This window comes from Cherax quadricarinatus, chromosome 1 (genome assembly GCF_038502225.1).
Source record: "Cherax quadricarinatus isolate ZL_2023a chromosome 1, ASM3850222v1, whole genome shotgun sequence".
Lineage (NCBI taxonomy): Eukaryota > Metazoa > Arthropoda > Malacostraca > Decapoda > Parastacidae > Cherax > Cherax quadricarinatus.
In genome coordinates this window covers 37,930,391-37,957,850 of record NC_091292.1, presented here as the reverse complement: position 1 = coordinate 37,957,850, position 27,460 = coordinate 37,930,391, and the positions used below count along the sequence as shown (strand labels likewise).

The window sequence follows — 27,460 nt, the reverse complement described above, 5'->3', positions numbered from 1 at the left end:
GAAATTGATAAATTGGTGGTTTCTTACACTCATTCGATAGAAGAAATGGAGTTCTAGCGAAATATTCATGTTTTTTGTCGACTAGTACAGTGGAATTTGCCGAAAATGGGGCTCAAAGTGGGCAAAATCGCTGATGCGTAAACATCGCCGAGACCGCTAATTTTGCGAGAGCATAATTCTATAAGTTTTCCATCAAATTTCAATCTTTTGGTGTCATTATGAACGGGAAAAGATTCTCTATCTTTTCATAAGATAATTTTTTTTTAAATTTGGCTGACCCTGAGAACGAGTCTCGGAGAGGGCCTGTCGACCCTCAAAGGGTTAATACCATAATCTGTAAGGATTTAATGTTAAGAATTAATCTAAGTCTGCTCAAAATGCCTAGCCATGCTAGGTGTCCTAGTGGCCCCCTCTCTAATTAGTATTTTATAACATGTAAACCACACAATACCCAAAACCTGTAAACCCCACATTGTAACCATTTTTTTTTATTTTATTATCACACCGGCCGATTCCCACCAAGGCAGGGTGGCCCGAAAAAGAAAAACTTTCACCATCATTCACTCCATCACTGTCTTGCCAGAAGGGTGCTTTACACTACAGTTTTTAAACTGCAACATTAACACCCCTCCTTCAGAGTGCAGGCACTGTACTTCCCATCTCCAGGACTCAAGTCCGGCCTGCCGGTTTCCCTGAATCCCTTCATAAATGTTACTTTGCTCACACTCCAACAGCACGTCAAGTATTAAAAACCATTTGTCTCCATTCACTCTTATCAAACACGCTCACGCATGCCTGCTGGAAGTCCAAGCCCCTCGCACACAAAACCTCCTTTACCCCCTCCCTCCAACCCTTCCTAGGCCGACCCCTACCCCGCCTTCCTTCCACTACAGACTGATACACTCTTGAAGTCATTCTGTTTCGCTCCATTCTCTCTACATGTCCGAACCACCTCAACAACCCTTCCTCAGCCCTCTGGACAACAGTTTTGGTAATCCCGCACCTCCTCCTAACTTCCAAACTACGAATTCTCTGCATTATATTCACACCACACATTGCCCTCAGACATGACATCTCCACTGCCTCCAGCCTTCTCCTCGCTGCAACATTCATCACCCACGCTTCACACCCATATAAGAGCGTTGGTAAAACTATACTCTCATACATTCCCCTCTTTGCCTCCAAGGACAAAGTTCTTTGTCTCCACAGACTCCTAAGTGCACCACTCACTCTTTTTCCCTCATCAATTCTATGATTCACATCATCTTTCATAGACCCATCCGCTGACACGTCCACTCCCAAATATCTGAATACGTTCACCTCCTCCATACTCTCTCCCTCCAATCTGATATTCAATCTTTCATCACCTAATCTTTTTGTTATCCTCATAACCTTACTCTTTCCTGTATTCACCTTTAATTTTCTTCTTTTGCACACCCTACCAAATTCATCCACCAATCTCTGCAACTTCTCTTCAGAATCTCCCAAGAGCACAGTGTCATCAGCAAAGAGCAGCTGTGACAACTCCCACTTTGTGTGTGATTCTTTATCTTTTAACTCCACGCCTCTTGCCAAGACCCTCGCATTTACTTCTCTTACAACCCCATCTATAAATATATTAAACAACCACGGTGACATCACACATCCTTGTCTAAGGCCTACTTTTACTGGGAAAAAATTTCCCTCTTTCCTACATACTCTAACTTGAGCCTCACTATCCTCGTAAAAACTCTTCACTGCTTTCAGTAACCTACCTCCTACACCATACACTTGCAACATCTGCCACATTGCCCCCCTATCCACCCTGTCATACGCCTTTTCCAAATCCATAAATGCCACAAAGACCTCTTTAGCCTTATCTAAATACTGTTCACTTATATGTTTCACTGTAAACACCTGGTCCACACACCCCCTACCTTTCCTAAAGCCTCCTTGTTCATCTGCTATCCTATTCTCCGTCTTACTCTTAATTCTTTCAATTATAACTCTACCATACACTTTACTAGGTACACTCAACAGACTTATCCCCCTATAATTTTTGCACTCTCTTTTATCCCCTTTGCCTTTATACAAAGGAACTATGCATGCTCTCTGCCAATCCCTAGGTACCTTACCCTCTTCCATACATTTATTAAATAATTGCACCAACCACTCCAAAACTATATCCCCACCTGCTTTTAACATTTCTATCTTTATCCCATCAATCCCGGCTGCCTTACCCCCTTTCATTTTACCTACTGCCTCACGAACTTCCCCCACACTCACAACTGGCTCTTCCTCACTCCTACAAGATGTTATTCCTCCTTGCCCTATACACGAAATCACAGCTTCCCTATCTTCATCAACATTTAACAATTCCTCAAAATATTCCTTCCATCTTCCCAATACCTCTAACTCTCCATTTAATAACTCTCCTCTCCTATTTTTAACTGACAAATCCATTTGTTCTCTAGGCTTTCTTAACTTGTTAATCTCACTCCAAAACTTTTTCTTATTTTCAACAAAATTTGTTGATAACATCTCACCCACTCTCTCATTTGCTCTCTTTTTACATTGCTTCACCACTCTCTTAACTTCTCTCTTTTTCTCCATATACTCTTCCCTCCTTGCATCACTTCTACTTTGTAAAAACTTCTCATATGCTAACTTTTTCTCCCTTACTACTCTCTTTACATCATCATTCCACCAATCGCTCCTCTTCCCTCCTGCACCCACTTTCCTGTAACCACAAACTTCTGCTGAACACTCTAACACTACATTTTTAAACCTACCCCATACCTCTTCGACCCCATTGCCTATGCTCTCATTAGCCCATCTATCCTCCAATAGCTGTTTATATCTTACCCTAACTGCCTCCTCTTTTAGTTTATAAACCTTCACCTCTCTCTTCCCTGATGCTTCTATTCTCCTTGTATCCCATCTACCTTTTACTCTCAGTGTAGCTACAACTAGAAAGTGATCTGATATATCTGTGGCCCCTCTATAAACATGTACATCCTGAAGTCTACTCAACAGTCTTTTATCTACCAATACATAATCCAACAAACTACTGTCATTTCGCCCTACATCATATCGTGTATACTTATTTATCCTCTTTTTCTTAAAATATGTATTACCTATAACTAAACCCCTTTCTATACAAAGTTCAATCAAAGGGCTCCCATTATCATTTACACCTGGCACCAAAAACTTACCTACCACACCCTCTCTAAAAGTTTCTCCTACTTTAGCATTCAAGTCCCCTACCACAATTACTCTCTCACTTGGTTCAAAGGCTCCTATACATTCACTTAACATCTCCCAAAATCTCTCTCTCTCCTCTGCATTCCTCTCTTCTCCAGGTGCATACACGCTTATTATGACCCACTTCTCGCATCCAACCTTTACTTTAATCCACATAATTCTTGAATTTACCCATTCATATTCTCTTTTCTCCTTCCATAACTGATCATTTAACATTACTGCTACCCCTTCCTTTGCTCTAACTCTCTCAGATACTCCAGATTTAATCCCATTTATTTCCCCCCACTGAAACTCTCCTACCCCCTTCAGCTTTGTTTCGCTTAGGGCCAGGACATCCAACTTCTTTTCATTCATAACATCAGCAATCATCTGTTTCTTGTCATCCGCACTACATCCACGCACATTTAAGCAACCCAGTTTTATAAAGTTTTTCTTCTTCTCTTTTTTAGTAATTGTATACAGGAGAAGGGGTTACTAGCCCATTGCTCCCGGCATTTTAGTCGCCTCATACGACACGCATGGCTTACGGAGGAAAGATTCTTTTCCACTTCCCCATGGACAATAGAAGAAATAAAAAAGAACAAGAGCTATTTAGAAAAAGGAGAAAAACCTAGATGTATGTATATATATATATGCATGTGCGTGTCTGTGAAGTGTGACCAAAGTGTAAGTAGGAGTAGCAAGATATCCCTGTTATCTTAGCGTGTTTATGAGACAGAAAAAGAAACCAGCAATCCTACCATCATGCAAAACAGTTACAGGTTTTTGTTTCACAGTCATCTGGCAGGACGGTAGTACTTCCCTGGGTGGTTGCTGTCTACCAACCTACTACCTACTACCATTATAGAGAATAAACTTGAATTGAATTGAATTGAACTAGTATTTAGTCACTTAGCCATAATACCAACTTACCTCGTAATTTGTAATATTTTTAAAGTTAAGAATTAATCTAAGTCTGCTTGAAATGCCTAGCCATGCTAGGTGTTCTAGTGGCCCCCTCTGTAATTAGTATTTTAACCCGTAAACGATCCAAACGTATATATACGTTTTTTCAGCATTTGAAAGTATGTAAAAAAAGTAGATCTTCTTTTTGTTTTTTTACATTTGAAAATGTGTAAAAAAAACTTTGATCTACTTTTTTTGTTATATTTGAAAATATGTAAAAAAACATAGATCTACTTTTGTAGCACTACACATGTGAACATAGATCTGCTTGGACTGTTTACGGGTTAAAACATGTGAACCATACAATATCCAAATTCTGTAAACTCAGCATTGTAATCCTTATAGAGAATAAACTTGATAGGGAACACTTCCGAGCGCATGCGGTGGCATATATACTGACGCTTCACTGGTGAATGTTTCCTCACTATCACTACTCAAATGATTGTCAAGAGCAAGAAAATTACAATCCACATCACTATCATCATCATTACTGAAGTCAGAGGCCTGTCCACACAAAAAATATTAGTTTTCTCTTGCGACGAGGTACAACTGAACGTGACTGAGACATGCCCACACCAGAGGTAGAAGGTTGAGGATCGTCAGGATTTTCTGCACTATTATCGATATCCTGGTCATTCCTTTCGGCCACTAACTGATCAGAGTCATAGAATTCCTCTTCATTTCCACTTCCATCAGAGTCAGAACTATCAGATAGGAAGAGGAGAGTCCCAATTTTCCTTGGAGTGAGAGCTGCCTTGCGATGAGGCATGGTGAACTAAGGTAACTTGAGCCGGAACACACACACACCACGCAGACCCATTCTCTCACATGTAGGCCTACCAGCCTTCTTGTGCTAAATTTGACCCCGCTAGAATTTTGGTGTAGAGCTACAGTTTGGACCCTCAATGTATAGCCATAGATCTACGGCATGGACCCTCAAGGGGTTAAAAAATAATAAAAAGTAAAATGCACACACAGTACACCCATTACTTACCTTAAAATATTTGTAGTCTTAATGTAGGGTGAGAGGTGAGTTTAACCCTTAAACGGTCCAAAAGTATATATACATTCTTAGGCGTAGCACTGCAAACGTATATACACATTTTATTTTTTCTGCTTTCAAATTTGGCACGATTGGCCTGAGATGCCTTGTCAGCATAGAATTGGTCTTAACACTCTGTGTGTGCAGTATTAAAAAAATCTGGGACCACTTAGTACCTTGTGGGAGCGCCAGTTAAACTGAGTGCCAGCTAGAGCAAACAGTGCAGCAAACACGAAGGATTCACTGATGTAATGTCATTTTAACACTTCTCTTTTAAGAGGAAAGTGATGTCAACTCCAAGTTTAGGGTCTGTCTATCTCTGTATCTCTATCTCTGTATCTGTCTTCATCTGTCTATCTCTATCTCTGTCTGCCTTTCTCTATCTGTCTATTTCTGTCTTCCTCTGTCTGTCTATCTCTATCTCTGTCTATGTCTGTCTTTCTCTGTCTCTGTCTCTATCTGTCTCTGTATCTCTTTCAATCTGTCTCTCTCTTTCTATCTGTCTGTCTATCTCTGTCTCACAGGTATACATAAATACAAGTATACATAGTGTAAATTACCTAGGATAACCCAAAAAATTCAGAAGATGTGAGTAAACGTGATGACGCAGTCTTGTGGCTCTCTCTGAGACAGAGAGCTAGACGGATAGACAGGGAGCTTGGCAGACAGACAAATAGACAGACAGAAATGTTTGTGTACCAGTGAAAACAAATACCACCTCTGATCTTTTCTTATCAGCTTCTTCTTCTTCTTCTTCTTCTTCTTCTCCTCCTCCTCCTCCAAATTTAAAAAAAAAATTATCTTATGAAAAGATAGAGAATCTTTTCCCGTTCATAATGACACCAAAAGATTGAAATTTGATAGAAAACTTATAGAATTATGCTCTCGCAAAGTTAGCAGTCTCGGCGATGTTTACGCATCAGCGATTTTGCCCACTTTGAGCCCCATTTTCGGCAAATTCCACTGTACTAGTCGACAAAAAACATGAATATTTCGCTAGAACTCCATTTCTTCTATCGAATGAGTGCAAGAAACCACCAATTTATCAATTTCAACTATCCAGTACAGTGGTCAGAATTTAGCAATTTTGCCAATTTCACACAAATGTGGAGAAAATTTCTCCAGGAGGGTGGTATCAGCCCCCTTCAGCCCTTTCAGCCTTGAGGGGCCCAGCCCTCTCAGAAGGGGCAAGCGTCTTGTTTACTGCTACAGTGAGTAATTGATCACAGATGCCGTATGAGTATGCGACGTGGTCAAGCGACTGCTGCTCCTTGCAGTCCAGTGTTGCAGAGTGTATTTTAATAAGAGACAGTACATCTCTTACTTTAGCAGGACAATTAAGGAAAATCCTGCTCCCACTTTATTACCATGGTAAAGATAGTGGACATTGTTGTCTATGCTTAAGACAGCAAGAATCAAACATTCTGCTTTGCTTCATCGAAGAAGTGGCAAGGAAGCAAAAGTACTAGGTCAGCTTTTCCTTTGCGCTAGGGGAGTAACGGCGTGGGGCATTGTGGCGTCTTGAGATTACTTTTGACTCTACTGAGAGTGACACTGATGCCAGGATAACCAACAAAGGATGATCTGTGCATTAGTGTGAACAAAGTGTCTCACAAAACACAATAAACACTTAAGAGAAGTGTGATCAGCTTCTTCAGTGATAAGACTGTGAACAATAAAGACAAATCTTGTGGAACATAGTGTACCAGTGTGCGTATTCCTTGACTATGGAAGACGTGGACATCCAAGGACACTTCAGCTTCTATCAAGTCACCAATACCTGTCGAAGGTGTGAAGAACACCATAGCTCACCCTACAAGAGCAAGGTAGGTTGCGAATTTCTTGTAGTACGGGGGACTGCGCAGTTCTTGAGTCTTGAGTCGCAAGGAATTTGTAATCAACCTATAGTCGGCAGTAAGGGGCGGACTTTTGAGTCCACACAAGTAAGTTTGTCAGCCATCAGTGAATGAAATATGCTGACATAATACCCCCTAGGGGTAATTTATAATCTTACAAATTATAACTCATTTCCGGCCCGTTGAGAGATGACTTCGACAGCTTCTCAAGACCTCATCTGCAGGGGCAGCTGTGCAAGCGATGAGCTGTCTTTCTAAGTTAAGTTTCAAAATGTTTAAGCTTAACTGGTAATCCCATTTCTCAACACAAATTTCAAAAGATGCCAATTTCCAAATAGGGTCCAGAATAAACAAGAAAGACATTCTGGCACTAAAATGACATTTCCTCTGTTCATTAGTCACGTCTCAAGCCCCTCTTACATTCTTTTGCTTTCCACTTTGAATTTTTATTCTCACAAAAAATAGAAGATTTACTGTTATGCAGACTACTGCATTAGTGTAAAAAATGGTATAAATAATATTGGCACACTTGCGAAAGAATATTAGACTTACCAGTTGACATGTATTGCAGGCTTGGCATGATTTGTTTACTTTTGAACTTAGGTAAAAATCGAACATTTCTTCTACTTTGAGCTCAATTTCAAGGTACTTTTCATTGTAAAACCAGTCAAAATCATCTCCATTTCTGTAATATGTCTTCCATTCTATAAAATGAGGCCAAGAAAACTAGAATACAACAATAAATACCATACGAAAATACAGTGCAAAGTCGCTGTTTTATTCCAAAAAAACGGTCAAAGTTTTTTTTTCTCATTATGCACTGTGTGCTGCAGGATTTTTTTATACTGGGTACACTGACCACATAGACCCATTCTTTCATATGTAGGCCTACCAGCTTTCTCCCACTAGATTTGAGGGTGCTAGAATTTAGGCGTACTAGTATGTCAAAAACCCTGGGCCGTAAGCCGTACTAGTACGGCAAAAACCCTCAGAGGGTTAAGGCTAAGTGACTACATCATAATTTGTGAGTTTAGCAATGTGAATGCTTTTGTTTTGGCACAATACAAGGTGTCTATATTGGAGTATCATATGCAAACTTATGACTAGTTAGGATTTATTATTTTAAGATTAAGATTAGTATTTCTGGGTTTATAGTCAGTGGGTGAGTGAGCGTAATTTTGAACCACCAGGTGGTTATCATGTACTTAGTTGTCGAGGTGGATCAGGGAGATACGATGTTTTCTAACTGTAGTTTTGAATGTATCTGCAGTTCTAGAGTTTTCAGGTAGGGTGTTCCAGGTTTTAGGTCCTTTGAAATACATTGAATTTTTGTAAAGGTTTAGTCGAACACGGGAAATGTCATAGATATGTTTGTGTCTGGTGTTATGCCTGTGGATCCTGTCACAACTATCAAGAAAGCGTTTTAGGTCAAGGTTAATATTGGAATTTAAGGTCCTGTAGATATGTTGGAGAGGATCTCCACTGTTTTGGATACTTTTTTTGTTATGTGTTGGATATGGGTGCTGAAATTTAGGTCGTGGTCGAGGAATAAGTCAAGGAATTTGCCCTCATTATGTCTGGCAATTAAAGTGTTGTCGATCTTAACGTTAAGTTGCGCAACACCTGCTCTGCTATCAAACATAACATAGTAGGATTTGACACTGTTAAGCGTAAGTCTATTGGCAGTCATCCAAGTCGATATTTTGAGCAGCTCCTCGTTAACAATGGTGTTGAGGGTGGCAAGATTAGGGTGGATGATGACATAAGTCGTGTCGTCAGCAAAGAGAATGGGTTTCAGGTGTTGGGATATGTTTGGAAGATCACTGATGTAAATGAGGAAGAGCAGGGGTCCAAGGACACTTCCCTGCAGAACTCCAGCATCAAGTGGCCATATTGATGAGGCTGTGTCTTTAATTGTAACATACTGATGCCTATTAGAAAGGTAGGATTTAAAATATGCAAGCGCATGGCCTCTTATACCATAGTGGTCAAGTTTGTGGAGAAGGATGCCATGGTCTACTGTGTCAAACACTTTTCTTAGGTCAATAAAAATTCCTAGCGGATATTCCTTATTTTCCAGTGCTGTGTAAAGTAGGTCTAGCATTTTTATAATTGCATCATTAGTGTTTTCATTTCTCCTGAATCCAAATTGGCAGGGGTTGAGTATGTTTTGTGACCTTATAAATGAATATAGTCTCCTGTGCACGAGTTTCTCGAAGATTTTGGATAGCAATGGTAAGTTTGATATTGGCCTATAGTTGTTTATGTCTGTAGAGTCACCACCTTTATGTATTGGTGTAACCCTTGCTGTCTTGAGTAGTGTCGGGAAAGTGCTAGTTTCTAGTGACTTGTTAAAAAGTAATGTAATAGCATGCAAAAGGACAAGGGCTGCTCGCTTGTACAATAATGGTGGGACGTGAGACAGATTTCCCGAGTTATTTTTAAGTGAATTTATGATCGCGGTGACTTCCGTGGGCTCAGTTGGTACAAGATAGAAGGAACTTGGGAAATTCCCATCTAGGTAGTCCCCGGCACGGGCATTGGTACGTGGGATTTTATTGGCGAGATTAGATCCTATGTTTGAGAAGAAGTCGTTTATCCTGTTAGCTGTATCAGTGGGATGCAGTGGTTTGTGAGTTTAGCAATGTGAATGCTTTTGTTTTAGCACAATACATAGTTTCAGTATTGGAGTATCACAGGCCAGCTTATGACTAGTTAGGATTCATTATTTTAAGATTAAGATTGATATTTCTGTGCTTATGGTCAAATGGGTGAGTGATTGTAAGTGTGAACCACCAGGTGGTATTCATGTAATTAGTTGACAGGGTGTATCAGGGAGATAAGACGTTTTCTAATAGTAGTTTTAAAGGTGATGAATGTGTCTGCAGTTCGAGTTTTCAGGGAGGGTGTTCCAGATTTTAGGGCCTTTGACATACATTGAATTTTAGTAAAGGTTTAGTCGGACACGGGGAATGTCATAGAGATGTTTGTGTCTGGTGTTATGCCTGTGGGTTCTGTCACAACTATCAAGAAAGTGTTTTAAGTCAGGTTAGTATTGGAATTTAAGGTCCTGTAGATGTAGATTGCACAGTAGTAAGTGTGGATGTACTGAACAGGGAGTAAATTTAGATCTATGAAGAGTAGGGGGGCATGTTGCCAGGGATGGGATTTAGTGATTATTCTTACTGCAGCTTTTTGTTGGGTTATTATTGGCTTTAGGTGTGTTGCTGCAGTTGATCCCCAAGTACAAATTGCATAGGCGAGGTATGAATAAATAAGTGAGTGGTATAGTGTGAGAAGAGCATTTTGCGGCATGTAGTATCGTATCTTGGAGAGGATCCCAACCGTTTTGGATACTTTTTTGGTTATGTGTTTTATATGGTTGCTGAAATTCATTTTGTTGTCGAGGTATAGGCCTAGGAATTTGCCCTCATTATGTCTGGCAATTAGAGTGTTGTTGATCTTAATGTTAATTTGCACAACTCCTGCTCTCCTACCAAACATAACATAGTTGGTTTTGTCAGTGTTAAGCATAAGCTTATTGGCTGTCATCAAAGTCGATATTTTGAGCAGCTTCTCGTTAATAATGGTGCTGAGGGTGGCAAGATTAGGGTGAGAGATGACATAAGTCGTGTTGTCAGCAAAGAGAATGGGGTTCAGGTGTTGTGATACATTTGGAAGATCATTGATGTATATTTATTTATTTATTTATTTAGTAATTTGAGCATACATACAGAGGTACAAAAAAATACAGGTAAGAGCAGCATGCCAAAGCCACTTATGGGCTGGCTTAATTAAAATTAACTTAAGATTAACTAAGCAATGATGAAATCAGTGATAAAACATTATTGTAAACAGATAACTATAAAGCACAAATGAGTATTACAAACCATACCCCCGGCCGGGATTGAACCCGCGGTCATAGAGTCTCATTTGTGGTCACAGAGGTGCCTGTGCTAACCTTCCTATGGTGTAGAAATATACCTAGTTGGATGAATCTTATTGTGGCTAGCTGGTCTAGTGGCTAACGCGACGGGCTGGAGTTTTGAGACTCTATGACCGCGGGTTCAATCCCGGCCGGGGGTATGGCTTGTTTGCAATCGTGTCATTATGATTTCTTGAGTCATGTTGAGTATTACAAAGACAGGCCATATGGTTGCATGCATTGCTGTACATTCAGTCGAATGGAGTATTCTGTTAGGTAGTGTATTTAAAAAATAATAAAGTTAGACTGGGTTTTAGGTTTAACATTTATGTGATATACAGTGGACCCCCGCATAACGATTACCTCCGAATGCGACCAATTATGTAAGTGTATTTATGTAAGTGCGTTTGTACGTGTATGTTTGGGGGTCTGAAATGGACTAATCTACTTCACAATATTTCTTATGGGAACAAATTCGGTCAGTACTGGCACCTGAACATACTTCTGGAGTGAAAAAATATCGTTAACCGGGGGTCCACTGTAATTGTGAGAAACATTTAAGATATACAATTTATAAGGTTCAGTTATTCAGTATTTATTTGGTTTTGGGTGAGTAAGTGATCTTTGAGAAGAGACTTGAATTTATAAACAGGTAGTGTTTCTTTTATATTTACAGGTAATGAATTCCAGATTTTAGGGCCTTTTATGTGCATTGAGTTTTTGCATAGTGTGAGATGGACACAAGGAACATCAAAGAGTGATCTGTGACTTGTGTTATGGTCATGTGTTCTGTTGAGGTTGGAAAGGAGATGTTTGAGGGGAGGGTTAATATCAGAGTTAAGTGTTCTATGTATGTAATAGGTGCAGTAATAAGTATGGATGTTTTGTATGGTGAGTAGGTTTAGTGTTTTGAATATTGGTGGAGTGTGCTGCCTGTAGTGAGAATTTGTTATCATTCTAACTGCAGCCTTTTGTTGGGTAATTAGTGGTCTGAGACGGTTAATTGTTGTTGAGCCCCATGCACAAATTCCATAGGTGAGATAGGGGTAAATAAGAGAGTGATATAGGGCCAGGAGGGCTGACTGTGGAGCATACTACCGTATCTTCGATAGTATGCCTACAGTCTTGGAAATTTTATTTTTTATTTTTTTATTATTTTATTATCACACTGGCCGATTCCCACCAAGGCAGGGTGGCCCGAAAAAGAAAAACTTTCACCATCATTCACTCCATCACTGTCTTGCCAGAAGGGTGCTTTACACTACAGTTTTTAAACTGCAACATTAACACCCCTCCTTCAGAGTGCAGGCACTGTACTTCCCATCTCCAGGACTCAAGTCCGGCCTGCCGGTTTCCCTGAATCCCTTCATAAATGTTACTTTGCTCACACTCCAACAGCACGTCAAGTATTAAAAACCATTTGTCTCCATTCACTCCTATCAAACACGCTCACGCATGCCTGCTGGAAGTCCAAGCCCCTCGCACACAAAACCTCCTTTACCCCCTCCCTCCAACCCTTCCTAGGCCGACCCCTACCCCGCCTTCCTTCCACTACAGACTGATACACTCTTGAAGTCATTCTGTTTCGCTCCATTCTCTCTACATGTCCGAACCACCTCAACAACCCTTCCTCAGCCCTCTGGACAACAGTTTTGGTAATCCCGCACCTCCTCCTAACTTCCAAACTACGAATTCTCTGCATTATATTCACACCACACATTGCCCTCAGACATGACATCTCCACTGCCTCCAGCCTTCTCCTCGCTGCAACATTCATCACCCACGCTTCACACCCATATAAGAGCGTTGGTAAAACTATACTCTCATACATTCCCCTCTTTGCCTCCAAGGACAAAGTTCTTTGTCTCCACAGACTCCTAAGTGCACCACTCACTCTTTTTCCCTCATCAGTTCTATGATTCACCTCATCTTTCATAGACCCATCCGCTGACACGTCCACTCCCAAATATCTGAATACGTTCACCTCCTCCATACTCTCTCCCTCCAATCTGATATTCAATCTTTCATCACCTAATCTTTTTGTTATCCTCATAACCTTACTCTTTCCTGTATTCACCTTTAATTTTCTTCTTTTGCACACCCTACCAAATTCATCCACCAATCTCTGCAACTTCTCTTCAGAATCTCCCAAGAGCACAGTGTCATCAGCAAAGAGCAGCTGTGACAACTCCCATTTTGTGTGTGATTCTTTATCTTTTAACTCCACGCCTCTTGCCAAGACCCTCGCATTTACTTCTCTTACAACCCCATCTATAAATATATTAAACAACCACGGTGACATCACACATCCTTGTCTAAGGCCTACCTTTACTGGGAAAAAATTTCCCTCTTTCCTACATACTCTAACTTGAGCCTCACTATCCTCGTAAAAACTCTTCACTGCTTTCAGTAACCTACCTCCTACACCATACACTTGCAACATCTGCCACATTGCCCCCCTATCCACCCTGTCATACGCCTTTTCCAAATCCATAAATGCCACAAAGACCTCTTTAGCCTTATCTAAATACTGTTCACTTATATGTTTCACTGTAAACACCTGGTCCACACACCCCCTACCTTTCCTAAAGCCTCCTTGTTCATCTGCTATCCTATTCTCCGTCTTACTCTTAATTCTTTCAATTATAACTCTACCATACACCTTACCAGGTACACTCAACAGACTTATCCCCCTATAATTTTTGCACTCTCTTTTATCCCCTTTGCCTTTATACAAAGGAACTATGCATGCTCTCTGCCAATCCCTAGGTACCTTACCCTCTTCCTAGAAATTTGTTGTATATGTGTATGAAATTTGAGTCTATTATCAAGGTGGATTCCTAAGAATTTTCCCTCTGTTAGCTTTGTGATAGGTGATCCGTTTATCATTATGTTAAGAGGGACATCTGTAGCTCTGTTACAAGGAAGAGCAGGAGACCAAGGACACTTCCCTGCAGAACTCCAGTATCAAGTGGCCATATTGATGATGCTGTGTCTTTAATGGTTACATACTGATATGGTATAAGAGGCCATGCAAACGCATGGCCTCTTATACCATAATCGTCAAGTTTGTGGAGTAGGATGCCTTTGTCTACTGTGCCAAAAGCTTTTCTTAGGTTAATAAAACTCCTAGTGGATACTCCTTATTTTCCAGTGCTGTGTAAAGCAGATCTAGCATTTTTATAATTGCATCATTAGTGCTTTTTATTTTTCCTGAATCCGAATTGTCAGGGGTTGAGTATGTTTTGTGCCGTTATAAATGAATATAGTCTCCTGTGCACGAGTTTCTCAAAGATTTTGGATAGCAATGGTAAGTTTGATATTGCCCTATAGTTGTTTAAATCTGAAGGGTCACCACCTTAATGTATTGGGGATGGAGTACATCTCAGAGTACATCCCATGGCCCTACACCAGGAACAGACAGTGAAAGTGAGGATGATGTGGCTACATTTGGCATGGATAGACTACAGGCATCAGTAGGTGATGGTAGTGCCATGGCCATGCATGACTCACCAGCCCAGGCTGGGACCCATGCCGCTGACTCCTCAGCTCAAGGACACAGCAGAGTGTCAGCAACCAGCCCACCACAACAGCACAACCAGCTTATGATGTCCAGTATCCACGAGCAAACTGTATCTGGGATTGGCAGCAAAATCCCAATTTTGTTTCCAAGCCCCACCAGTTTGATGACTCAAAGTGGAATTCTACCAACTTGTCCCCTTGGAAACACTGCACATAAACTGGAACTCTTTGAACTATTCTTTGAGCAGCCCTTGATGGAAACTGTTGTCAGGGAAAGTAACAAGTATTTTGAGTACACCACGGCAAATATGATCATATCACCACAGTCAAGACTACTCCAGTGGAAAGAGACAACTGTTGCAGAAATGTATTTGCTTTTTGCAACAATAATGCTTATGCCTCATGTCTATAAGCATAATTTAAAATCATACTGGTCCACAGATCGGCTAATTTATACCCCGGCCTTCAGTGAAATCAACCCAGTGAACAGGTTTATCTTACTGTTACGTATGTTGCACTTCTCTGACAAAACCAGGCATGACAGAAGTGACAGGTTATACAAGATTAGAAATTTTTCTATGTATCTGAAACAAAAGTTCAACATGCACTTTTATCTATTCAAGAATCTTGTAATTGACGAGTCTTTGATTTTGTTCAAACAGTATATACTGAGCAAGAGGGAACGCTTGCTATAAAACTGTTTGTACTCTGTGACTGTGACAGTGGCCTGGCATTGGATACTGTTGTATACATGGGAAGTAAAACATTGAAAGATACCAGGATGTTATTGGGTATCTCAGGTGACGTAGTGAGAAGCATGATGGCACGTTATCTTGGTAAGGGGCATACATTACATACTGATAACTGGTACACAAGCCCTTTACTCAGTGATTTCTTGCTAGTGAACATGACAGATGTGTGTGGCACAGTGCGTTCTAATCGTAAACATATGCCCAGGTTCAACGCAGGCACTCGTGGTGATGAGGTGCAGGTGTTTACTGCTAATGACATCATGGCATTAAGGTGGCATGACAAACGGGATGTCACATTGTTGACAACCATTCACCATAATGAAATGCAAGACAGTGGCAAAGTTGATTGAGTAACTAATGAATGTATTCAAAAACTAGTGACAGTGATTGATTATACACAAAAGATGCGCTTGGTTGACAAATGTGACATGCAGATTGGCTTTGTTGATTGTGTTTGCAAGAGTTAAAAGTGGTACATGAAACTTTTCTTCCATCTAATGGACATTTCAGTGCTCAATGCATATAATATGCACCAAATGAAGACTGGCAATAGACCACCGTATAGTGAATTTTGTTTGCCTGTTGTCAGACAACTCATAATGAAGTACCAGGTAACAACACCTGCTATGCAAAACTGTCCTCAAACTCCTCGGGAAATACCCAAGCGTTTGAGGAGGGAAGGTGATCACCTCATAATACAGCTTCCTGCAACTAAGAAAAAATTTGCTCAGAAGAGATGTTGTCTGTGCACAAAAAAAACGACGGCAACAAAGATGCAAAGAAACTCGGTGTGCAAGGAATGTAAGTTACCTCTGTGCATGATACCTTGTTTCAAGGAGTTCCACAAGCTGCAGCAGTTCTAAAAAACATGTCCAGTGATTGTACATATGTGTATATATAATAGAACATTAGTATTATGCAAGATTTGTGCATGTTTATTGTAATAAACAAAAGTGGTAAACAATATTATAATAACTTTAGTGCGGTTATTGTGTTCAATACAGTGGGTGTATATATATACATTATATATAGTATTGGTCTCACAGGCAACAAATGTTACTAGAAGGTAATGGATCTCAAAATAGGGGAAATGTTTGATTTTTGCCGATATTCAAAAGTAAACAAATGATGTCATTGTCCAATAAATGTCCAACTAGCCATTCTAATATGCAGTCATGAATGGGTTGATGTTATTTACACAATTATTGGAGTATTGCAGTAATCTGCATAATAGTAAATCTTCTATTTTTTGTTTGAATAAAAATTTGAAATGGAAAGTAAGAGTAATATCAGAGGGACCTGGAGACATGACTGATGAACAAAGAAAATGTTATTTTAGAGCCAGGAATGTCTGCATTGTCCATTCTGGACCTTATTTTGAAATTGTCATATTATTTAATTTTTGTGAAATTGGCCAAATTGCAAATTTCTGACCATGTTATTGGGTAGCTGAAATTGGTAAATGGGCAGTTTCTTGTACTCAATCAATAGAAAAAATGGAGTTCTAAGGAAATAGCTATGAGTTTGGTCGACTGGAGCAATGGAATTAGCCGAAAATAGGGCTCAAAGTGGGCGAAATAGCCGATTTGTAAATATCGCCGAGGTTGCTAACTTTGCGAGAGCGTAATTTCGTCAGTTATCCATCAAATTTCGTTTTTTTGATGCCATTACAATCAGGAAAAGATTTTCTATCAATTCGTAAGAAAAAATCTTTTTTTTTTTTAAATTTTGCGATACCAGGAGACACCTCAGGATTGGGGGTTGCGACAGTCAAGGGGTTAAAGCAGTTGTGCCCCAATCAATTCAATATAATTAGGTATTCCAGAGTAATTGCTACTTAAATACATCAATACATGTTGGGTCTTACAGTCCCATAACAGTCTAGTTTGGTTTTTATGTGTGTATGATACAAGAGAATTGGTGATTTTCATGTAGTTATCTGATAATGGGGTGTGTCAGGGAGACAAGATGTTTTCTAATGGTAATTCTGAAAGTGATGGTTGTGTCTGAAGTTCTAGAGATTTCAGGTAGGGTGTTCCAGATTTTAGATCCTTTTATGTACATTGAATTTTTTTATAGGTTTAGCGAGGCATGGGGAATGTCATAAGAGAATTTTGTGCCTGGTGTTATGCCTGTGGCTCCTGTCACAACTATCAAGGAAGTGTTTTAGGTCAGGGTTAATATTGTAAATGTAGGTTGCACAGCAGTAAGTGTGGATGTTCTGTACAGTGAGTAAATTTAGATCTTTGAAGAGTGGGGGATGGGGTGTTGTCTGTGATTGGATTGTGTGATTATTCTTACTGCAGCTTTTTGTTGGATTATTATTGGCTTTAGGTGTGTTGCTGCTGTCAATCCACAGGTACAAATAGTATAGGTGAGGTAAGGATAGATGAGTGAATAGAAGTGTGAGTAGGGCTGACTGTGGCACGTGGTAACATATCTTGGAGAGGATCTCAACCATTTGGATACATTTTTTTGTTATGTGTTGGATATGGGTATGAAATAAGAGGTATGTTGCTGAAAGCAGTTCAGAGTTATTACAAGAATAGTGAGAATCAGGTTAGGGTATGAAGGAGAGAGGGAGACTATTTTCCAGTAAAAGTAGGCCTTAGAGAAGGATGCTTGATGTTCCCATGGTTGTTTAACCCTTTGAGGGTCCATGCCATAGTTCTACGGCTTTGAACCCCGGGTCCATGCCGTAGTACTATGTCATGAGCTCAGATAAGCTGTGAGCAGTAAATTTGGGCCTAGATATGAGAGAATGCATCTATGTGGTAAGTGTGCACCATATAAAACAAATCCTGCAACACGTGGTGCATGAGAAAAAAAAAACGGCGACTGTGTTTTTTAATTAAAAGGACTTTGTGGTGTATTTTCACATTTTTTATGGTTCTATTCACATTTTTTTAGTCACATTTGATAGAATGGAAGTGGGCAAAATCACTGATGCATAAATATTGCTGATGCAGCAAAATTCGCGATACTGTAATTTCATCAATTTTTTAATCAAATTTCATACTTTTTATTACCTTCAGAAAAAGATTCTTTACCATTTCATAAGAAAAAATAATAATTTTTTTATTTTAATTCTGTTTATGTCTTTTCCTGATCATAATGACACCAAAAGTATGAAATTTGATGGAAAACTTACGGAATTATGCTCTTGCAAAGTTAGCGGTCTCGACGATGTTTACGCATCAGCGATTTTGCCCACTTTAAGCCATATTTTTGGCCAATTCCACTGTACTAGTCGACAAAAATCATGAATATTTCGCTAGAACTCCATTTTTTCTATCGAATCAGTGCAAGAAACCACCCATTTACCGATTTCAACTATCCAATACAGTGGTCAGAATTTAGCAATTTTGCCAATTTCACACAAATTTCAAAAGATGCCAATTTCCAAATAGGGTCCAGAATAAACAAGAAAGACATTCCTGTTCATTAGTCATGTCCCCATGCCCCTCTTACATTCTTTTGCTTTCCACTTTGAATTTTTATTCTCACAAAAAATAGAAGATTTACTGTTATGCAGACTACTCCATTAGCGTAAAAAATAGTATAAATAATATTGGCGCACTTGTGAAAGAATATTAGACTCACCAGTTGACGGGTATTGGACGCTTGGCATGATTTGTTTAATTTTGAAATTTGGTAAAAATCGAACATTTCTGCTACTTTGAGCTCAATTTCAAGGTACTTTTCATTGTAAAATCAGTCAAAATCATCTTAATTTCTGTAATATGTCTTCCATTCTACAGAAAGAGACCAGGAAAACTAGAATACAACAATAAATACCATACAAAAATACAGTGCAAAGTTGCTGTTTTAATCCAGAAACATGGTCAAAGTTTTTTTTTTCTCATTACGAACTGTGTGCTGCAGGATTTTTGTTATACTGTGCACACTGACCACGTAGACCCATTCTTTCATATGTAGGCCTACCAGCTTTTTCTCACTAGATTTAAGGGCGCTGGAATTTAGGCGTACTAGTACGTCAAAAACCCTGGTGCATAAGCCATACTAGTATGGCTGAAACCCTGAAAGGGTTAACTGTGTTAGAATTTTATTTAATCTTAATACTAATGCAAGGTAGTCAAGGTAGAGGTTTTTAAGAAGAATAATCCTAAAGTTGCACATAATGAAAATATTACATGTAATGGTTCAGGTAGTAATATTTCATGGATTAGTAGAAGTTAAAAGCCTAGAGACCACATAATAAAACTAATTAGCAGATATTTTGGTTGTTTTGGTTAATATTGAGAGATAAGATGATATTTTAACAAAGTCCTAAATTTATAAGTTGTCAGGGGATCCTTGACCAGTTATGGTAGCAAGTTCCAGATCTTCGGGCCCTTTGTGTGCATAGCATTTTTGAATAGTGTGAAACTGACCCGAGGGATGCTGAAGAGTGTCTTATGCCTTGTATAGTGACTGCATTCTGTTGTAACTGTCAAGGAGTAGCTTAAGTGGAGGGTTTATAGTAAAATTTAATGTTCCATACATAGACCATTATTGACAACCAGGTCACCTCCACACTCAGTATCTCCCAATACATTACACTCATCATTTTTACTACCATGATGGTCACCACTGCCTTTATCTTCACTGTGATTGGAAACACCACTATTAAACTCATCATTTTTGTAATTATTAACACCACTGCACTCATCAGCTTGTTCATCATCACCACACTCGTTTTCATAATGGCTGACAATCTTTGCATTTACCTGGAGTCTACCTGTAGAGGGTTTCAGTAGTCAATGCTCCCACAGCCTGGCCTGAGACCAGACCTCATGGTAGATCAGGGTCTGATCAACCAGGCTGTTAATGTTGGCAGCACGCAAGCTAACATACGAACCACAGTCTGATTGGTCAGGTACTGACTTTAGATGCCTGTCCAGTGCCTTCTTAAAGACAGCCAGGGGTTTATTGGTAATCCCCCTTATGTATGCTGGGAGACAATTGAACAGTCTTGGGCCCTGGACACTTATTGTGTTGTCTCTCAATGTACTCATGGCACCCCTGCTTTTCATCGTGGGAATGTTGCATCTTCTGCTGAGTCTTTTGCTTTCATAGGGAGTGATTTTCATGTAAAGGTTTGGTATCAATCCCTCCAGGACCTTCCAATTGTATACTATCATGTATCTCTCTCTTGACTGCATTCCAGGAATACGGATCACCTGACAGTAACTCACCTTCTGGTGAGTTACTGTCAGTGAGAGTCTGCATTCATTCACTAGGTGTGTGAAAAGTTGAATGCTCCAATCCAGTTGTCCAAATAATCAAAAAAATTTACACAATGTATAGGTAGAAACATAATCACTGCAAATTGTTACTATTACAATCTTAACTAGATGCTAAACCAACTAGATGAAATGGCAAGGAAAATAGATATTAACAGGCTGACTCCTACGTAACACAGTTTAAAGGTAACCGAATTACTCATAAGAGAAGGTATTCGTGAAACTGAACATCATGCAGGAGTAAGCTTGTTTACAGTAAAAATGCAATAATCTTAGTAAAAATGACAATGAAAATAGTCATCTTGTTTGACTCACCTGGGCTATCCCAGGCAATCCACACACATGCTGCCATGCATGGCAACTCATGCAATTGCACCTATGTACATGTACCTGAACAAAATTTACTTTTTATAAAAATAGCATAAGTTATAAACTCACACCACAGATGAACAGTGCAATTTGAAATAGTACTGGGAATTTAGTAGTAAAGTTTCAGTCTGAACAGGAAAATGTATTAGAAATCACAGCAACGACACTAAGCATCTTAATTGTGTAACCGTATTTAATAGTTCAGTTACAATGAGCAGAGAATGCATTACACAGAGTTAATAAACGTAAGGAGTCACTATGCTGAAATACACTCTGAGCCTTTTAAAGTCTTAATACAGGCTTACAAGTATCTTGCCCTCACAGAAAATAACAATTAACTGTCTGCAAAGCAAAACACTGTTGCTGAAGGTCAGAAATAACCCTAGTGTAGAAGTGAAAGAAAGTTGGTATAGTTACTCAAGTGTGTAACTGGCTACCCATTCACCAACTACATAATAAAACATCTTCAAAGGAGGCAATTTCTTTGGAATAAATATGTGCTGTCTGATGACTCACAGATCCTCCGGTCTTATCGTCTACACTCAAAATAGCTTCTTTCTTCACCTGGTCTGTGAATAGTGAAAGAAATGTATAAGCATAGAGAGAGATGTGGGTGATGGTGGTAACGACACAGTTACTCTGCTCTCCGTAACATTACTCACCCTTTAAGCCCATCTGGCTTATCAACCCACGCTAAACCACTAGGTAAAAGTTTGCTTTTACCAACAGTTTACTGGGAATGCAAAGCAATGCAGACACAATGGAAGCAGATTTCACACTGGCTTCCTCAGCAGAGCTGGCTTGGACTACCTGGGCTGGCTTAATGGCTTTGCTTTCTCAATGCAGGAAAACAATGGTATGGCAGAAACACTGTAGAACGTTCACAGAAACGAACTGGGGGTCAGAATAGCTGTAACTGCAGGCTAACTTGGCTTGTTCTGGCTGGCTTGGAATGTTGCTTTCAAGCCTGCTTGAATGTGATTGCTAAACCCTTGTCAACCACTTGGAGATTTGCTTGTAGCAGGCAAATAGGCACACAGGAGACATTCTCAGGAAGGGTGAAGGAGAAACCTTTGGAGTGCTGGCAGGAGGGCATGGCTTGGCGTCCCTCAGGCCATTGATGGCTTCCCTGTTCATAAACAGTGTCTTCGGGACTGTGTTAGGTACTCAACAGCTGGGGCATCTTATAACTGACACAGGCACTCAAGCACTTACATGGACTGGCAGCCACTGTATCAAAAGCCTTCATAAGGTCAATAGAGAGTCCAAGTGGGTATTCAATTTTTTCAAATGATGTGTAAAGCAGGTCTAGCATTTTTATTGTGTCATTTGTGTTTTTGTTTCTCCTGAAGCCAAACTGGCAGGGGTTGAGGATGCTTTGTGATGTAATGAAGGAATATGAGCTTCTCAGAGATTTTGGAAAGTAAAGGCAAGTTTGATATTGGCCTATAGTTCTTTACATCTGTTGGGTCAACACTATTGTGTACTGGTGTAACCCTTACTATTTGGAGTGATGCCGGGAAAGCGTTGGTTTATAGTGATTTGTTAAAGAGTAATGTAATGGTGGGTGAAAGGATATTAGTTGCTCATCTGAACAATAGTGGCAGGACTTAAGCCATATTACCTGATTTATTTTTTTAGTGGCAACTTCAGTGGGCTCTGTTAGTGCACGACAGAGAAATGCTAGGAAGTTGCTGTCTAGATAATCATTAGCTCAGGCATTGGTATTTGGAATTTTACTGGCAGAACTTGCTCCTGTGATTGAGAAGAATTCATTTATCTTGTTGGCTATAACAATAGGCTGGAGCTACAGTTCAGTTTAATAAGTACAATATTACTAGCTTTGTTTAGCTTGTGGGTGCCCAGGATCTGAGTGAGTGTCTTCCAGGTCTTTGTTATATCTCCTCTAGTTTCAGTGAATCTATTAGAATAGTACAGTTGCTTGGATTTTCTAATTAGTTTCATGAGGACTGACATAAAGTGCTTGGTAAATTCTTTATTTATTAAACCCCTTCTATATTTTTTTCAAACTGATGTTTCTTATTGATGGATCTTAGAATGCTGTTAGTAAGCCATGGACAACTTTGTCATTTTATTAGTGAACTGTTTAATTTTTATGTGACAATGTTTGTTATATAGTCTATGTATTTTGTTTAGAAATATGTCTACCCATTCTTTGATATCATTAGCATAAATGTCTTTGCTTGTACCCCAACAGTAACACCACCACTCAAAACAACTTATCAGTATTACATTATAAATAAGCACTAAATATACAAAGGCCACACATTAAACTTATTAAAATACTCACGCAAGACCATTCTTGATCAACCTTTCAAATAAAGAAGTTCCCAGACCGTACTTGGTTGCTAGTTCATACACTGTGGCACTTGGACGCAGCTGCTGATGATCTCCTGTTGCAATGAATATCAATGTTTATTTTGTAAATATGAGAAATAAAACAGGAATAAAAAAGTTACCTAAATTTTTAAAAGTTTCCCATCTTTGAGCTGAGTTATATTATTATAAAGCATAGGACCTTCATTCCTCTTTAATTAGCATCAGACGTGAAAATGTAATTTACAAGGTAACACATAATTAAGAAGACTTGGACAATTTTAATTGAAATTCTAAGGAGAATACATATAAGAACTAGATATATAATATTGACTAAAATAGTACCATATAGGCTATACAATATTCAATACATTTTGATTAAAAGTGATTTTTCTTCACTACAACTATGCAATACCAAATTAAAATTAACCCTTAAACTTTGTATGACATATAATGTACATCCTCAGTAGCATTTGTGTATGATGTATGCTATACCAGATTTTTCCTGCCTTAAAATTTGCTGACTACCACAATTTTAGGTCTCAGGTCACTTGTTTGAGTTGTCAGGTACAGGTCCTCCATCACAAATCTGGCATCATTGGGACTTGTAGTGTGCCGGATTACTGAGTTTGCCGAATTACGGAGTGGTTAAGTTAGATTACACTTAATAAAATTAACCAACTTGGCTTACACAGTTCATTGAACATCGGCAAAAATCGAACATTTCCGCTACTTTGAGCTCAATTTCAAGGTACTTTTCATCATGAAAACAATCAAAATCATGTCTATTTCTGTAATATATCTTCCATTCTATCAAATGAGTCCAAAAAATGAGAATACAACCATAAAAACCATACGAAAATATACTGCAAAGAGGCGGCTAATGGCTGAGAAGTGAACTCCCTTATTTATCAACGTCTTTTTTATTTTTGTTGTACGTTAAGAAGCATCTTTCCATCATACATTGCCCAAGTTTCAATGAGATAGCCCAACAAACAACTGAGAAAAAAAATATTTACCAAAAATCATATATGGCTAGCCCAAGCCAGGTACTGGAAATAAGTCATTTTGTCTCACTTTTCTGGGTTATCCTAGGTTCTCTATACAAACACTGATATGTATGATAATCTATGTAACTGTATTTGTGTATACCTGAATAAACTTATTTACTTCTAGTCTGTAAACTGAGTACAAGAAACCGCCCATTCACTTATTTTAACTACCCAATAAAGTGGTCAGAAATTGGCAATTTGGCCGATTTCACACAAATTTCAACAGGTGCCAATTTCAAAATAGGATCCAGATTAAACAATGCAGACATTCCTAGCACTAAAATAACATTTTCTCTGTTCATTAGTCATGGCTACATGCCCCTCTTATATTACTCTTGCTTACCATTTGACATTTTTATTCACAAAAAATAGAAGATTTACTGTTATGCAGACTACTGCATTATTGTAATAATTGTATAAATAATGTCAAGCCATTCTTGACTCCATACTGGAATTTAGACTCTTGAGCTTCGCTAAAGAATAGAACATTTTTGCTACTGTAAGCGCAATTTCAAGGTACTTTTCGTCATGAAAGCAATCAAAATCATATCTATTTCTGTAATATATCTTTCATTCTATCAAATGAGACTGAAAAAATGAGAATATAACCATAACAACCATACAAAAATATACTGCTATGCAGCCACTAATGGCTGAGAAGTGAACTCCGCTATTTACGGTCTGATTTCTTTCATTTTTGGTGTAAGTGAAGAAGTATCTTTCCATCATACATTGCCCAAGTTTGAATAAGATAACCCAACAAACAACTGAGAAAATAATAAGCTGGGGCTGTATTTAGAGGATGATGTAATTAGGTGCAGAGGCAGGTTACAAAATGCTGAATTGGGGGAATATGCTAAGCACCCTATCTTGCTGCCCAAAACTCATCACCTGACAACCTTGATTGTCTTTAATGCCCATAATAAAGTGATGCATGGTGGGGTACAGGATACCTTAAACTGTATTCGGGAAACCTTCTGAATTCCACAAGGACAGCAAAGTGTAAAAAGGGTTATCAAGTCGTGTGTAATATGTCACCAGGTGGATGCCAGAACCTACATGTACCCAGGTCCTCCACCACTGCCCAAGGAACACGTGCAGTTGGTATGCCCAAGGAACGCGTGCAGTTGGTAAAACCATTTGATGTGGCCGGAGTGGACTATAGTGGGCCAATCATTTTAACAGGTACTTCAGATTGTGTTCCCTTGAAGGTGTATATATGTCTATTTACTTGTACAGCTACTAGGGCTGTTCATCTAGAAGTGGCTCAGGACTTGTCTGCAGAACAGTTCATACAGCTGTTCTGGAAATTTGCAGCTAGGAGATCCTGTCCAAGATTGATGATCTCAGATAATGCCACCAATTTTGTAGCGGGTGCTCAACACTTGATGGAATTAAATAAGAGTGATGATGTACAGTCTTTGTTGACCCAGCGAGAGTGTGTCTGGAAATTTATTACTCCCAGAGCCCCTTGGCAGGGAGGACTGTACGAAAGAATGATAGTTACAGTGAAAAGATGTCTTCGTAAGGTGCTACACAGGAAGAGAATTAATTTGGAGGAATTCCGTGCAGTGTTGGTGGAGGCAGAGAATCGGGTGAACAATCGCCCTCTGTCATACATGAGCGACACTCCTGACGCGGTGATCCTGACTCCCTCTCACCTAATATGTGGACGAAGGTTAGAAGCTGCACCTATCTATAGAGATAATCTCGAGGGAAGTGATGAGGATTACAATAACGTGACCGTGTTGAGTGATAAGTTCAAGATGTTAAATAAGGTAATTACTCATTGGTCCAATGTGTGGCGTAAAGAATATCTTCTTACACTACGTGAACACTTTTATGGTGCGCCAGAGGCAGTAAACCGACAGAACATTCAACCAGGTGACATTGTGTTAATTGATACTGAACAACATCGAACATTGTGGCCTCTGGGCAAGGTAGTTGCATTATGCCCAGATGCACAAGGTGTTGTCAGAAACGTCAAAGTGTTGTGTCGTGGTCAGGAAAGTTTGCGTACAATTAATAAATTAATTCCCTTAGAATTAAATGGTGTTCAATCCAGTGCAGATGGAAATCTAAGGGAAAGTGACATGAGTGATATTGAAGACACTGACCGAGTAATGCAAGAAGAAATTGTAGTAAGACCCACTAGGAAAACAGCAGCGTAATCTAGAGAGGGCTGGAATCGTCTCCTGGAGGAAGACGCAATTTAAGTCGTCTAACAACGACTTCCGCCGGGCCGCAGTGTGGAAATTATTTAATTTCCGAAGCTATAGTGCCTAATAAGTGTTTAATGTGTTGATTTGGGTCAAAATGTATTTGTATTTTGAATAGAACCAACCGGGTTCGCCCTGTGCCTGCGCGGATGTGCGGGGGGGGGACAGGTCGACTCAGGGCATGGGTTTGGTGGCAGTTTTTTAAATGTAGTGAGGAGGCTGTGAGAACATGGGATCAGTAAATTGGCGTTCACGGTGGCCTAAGGATTAATATAGGCCTCACTTCCTAATAGGAAGTGTTGTAACTGTTCCTGGTGAAGAGTGAGGGAACGTGATTTACGTGACCACCGTAATAAAGTGGTAAAATGAGTGGATAATAGTAGGACAGGGGGTGACGTGTGCGCCGCCATGGAATGTTTCCAGGGGAAATTACCCGTGAGTTAATCCTCAGTCATCGGTCTCAGATCTTAATGAAGTGACCTCTAATGTATATAATAATTATGAGATGTTAAATCGTCTTGTGAATGGTAATGTAATCAGTGATAATAACATTAAGTTAAGAGAATGCGGGATGTGAAATAAATAGCCCTGCTCCGAGTGAACGCGTGGTTCTCGTCCCGAGGATAGTGAAGTTTTATGGAATCACGACTTCTAAACCGGGACAAACCAACGGATACCTCGTCCTGCTGGAATAAGAACAGTGTCGGTGTAGCAGGACATCGAAATGAGATGGTAAATGGAAGAAATAAGGAGCATCAATCACCCACAGTTAAGTAACCTTTCTAGTTATAGCAGACTGATACTGGCCAGTTAGGTATGTTTTAATTGGATAGGTTATGGGTGATCCAGCCTCATCAAGTGACCACCAGAGAATATCTGGTAAGTGGTGGAATTATGTACAAATGTTTTTCCTTGATGGATGTATCCATGTGTAACCTACCCCCCCCCCCCT

General features: G+C 39.5%; 1 protein-coding gene across 5 annotated transcripts in view; it reads right to left on the bottom strand.

Moving 5' to 3' along the window:
- LOC128687835 (NFX1-type zinc finger-containing protein 1) overlaps positions 1-27,460 on the bottom strand; it is a 772,006-nt gene that overhangs the window by 515,699 nt on the left and 228,847 nt on the right. For all 5 annotated transcript variants that reach the window (XM_070079951.1, XM_070080150.1, XM_070079996.1 and 2 more), the window contains one exon: positions 23,212-23,314. In XM_070079951.1, coding sequence (XP_069936052.1) covers positions 23,212-23,314 — 103 coding nt within the window. The remainder of the gene's footprint in view (positions 1-23,211; positions 23,315-27,460) is intronic.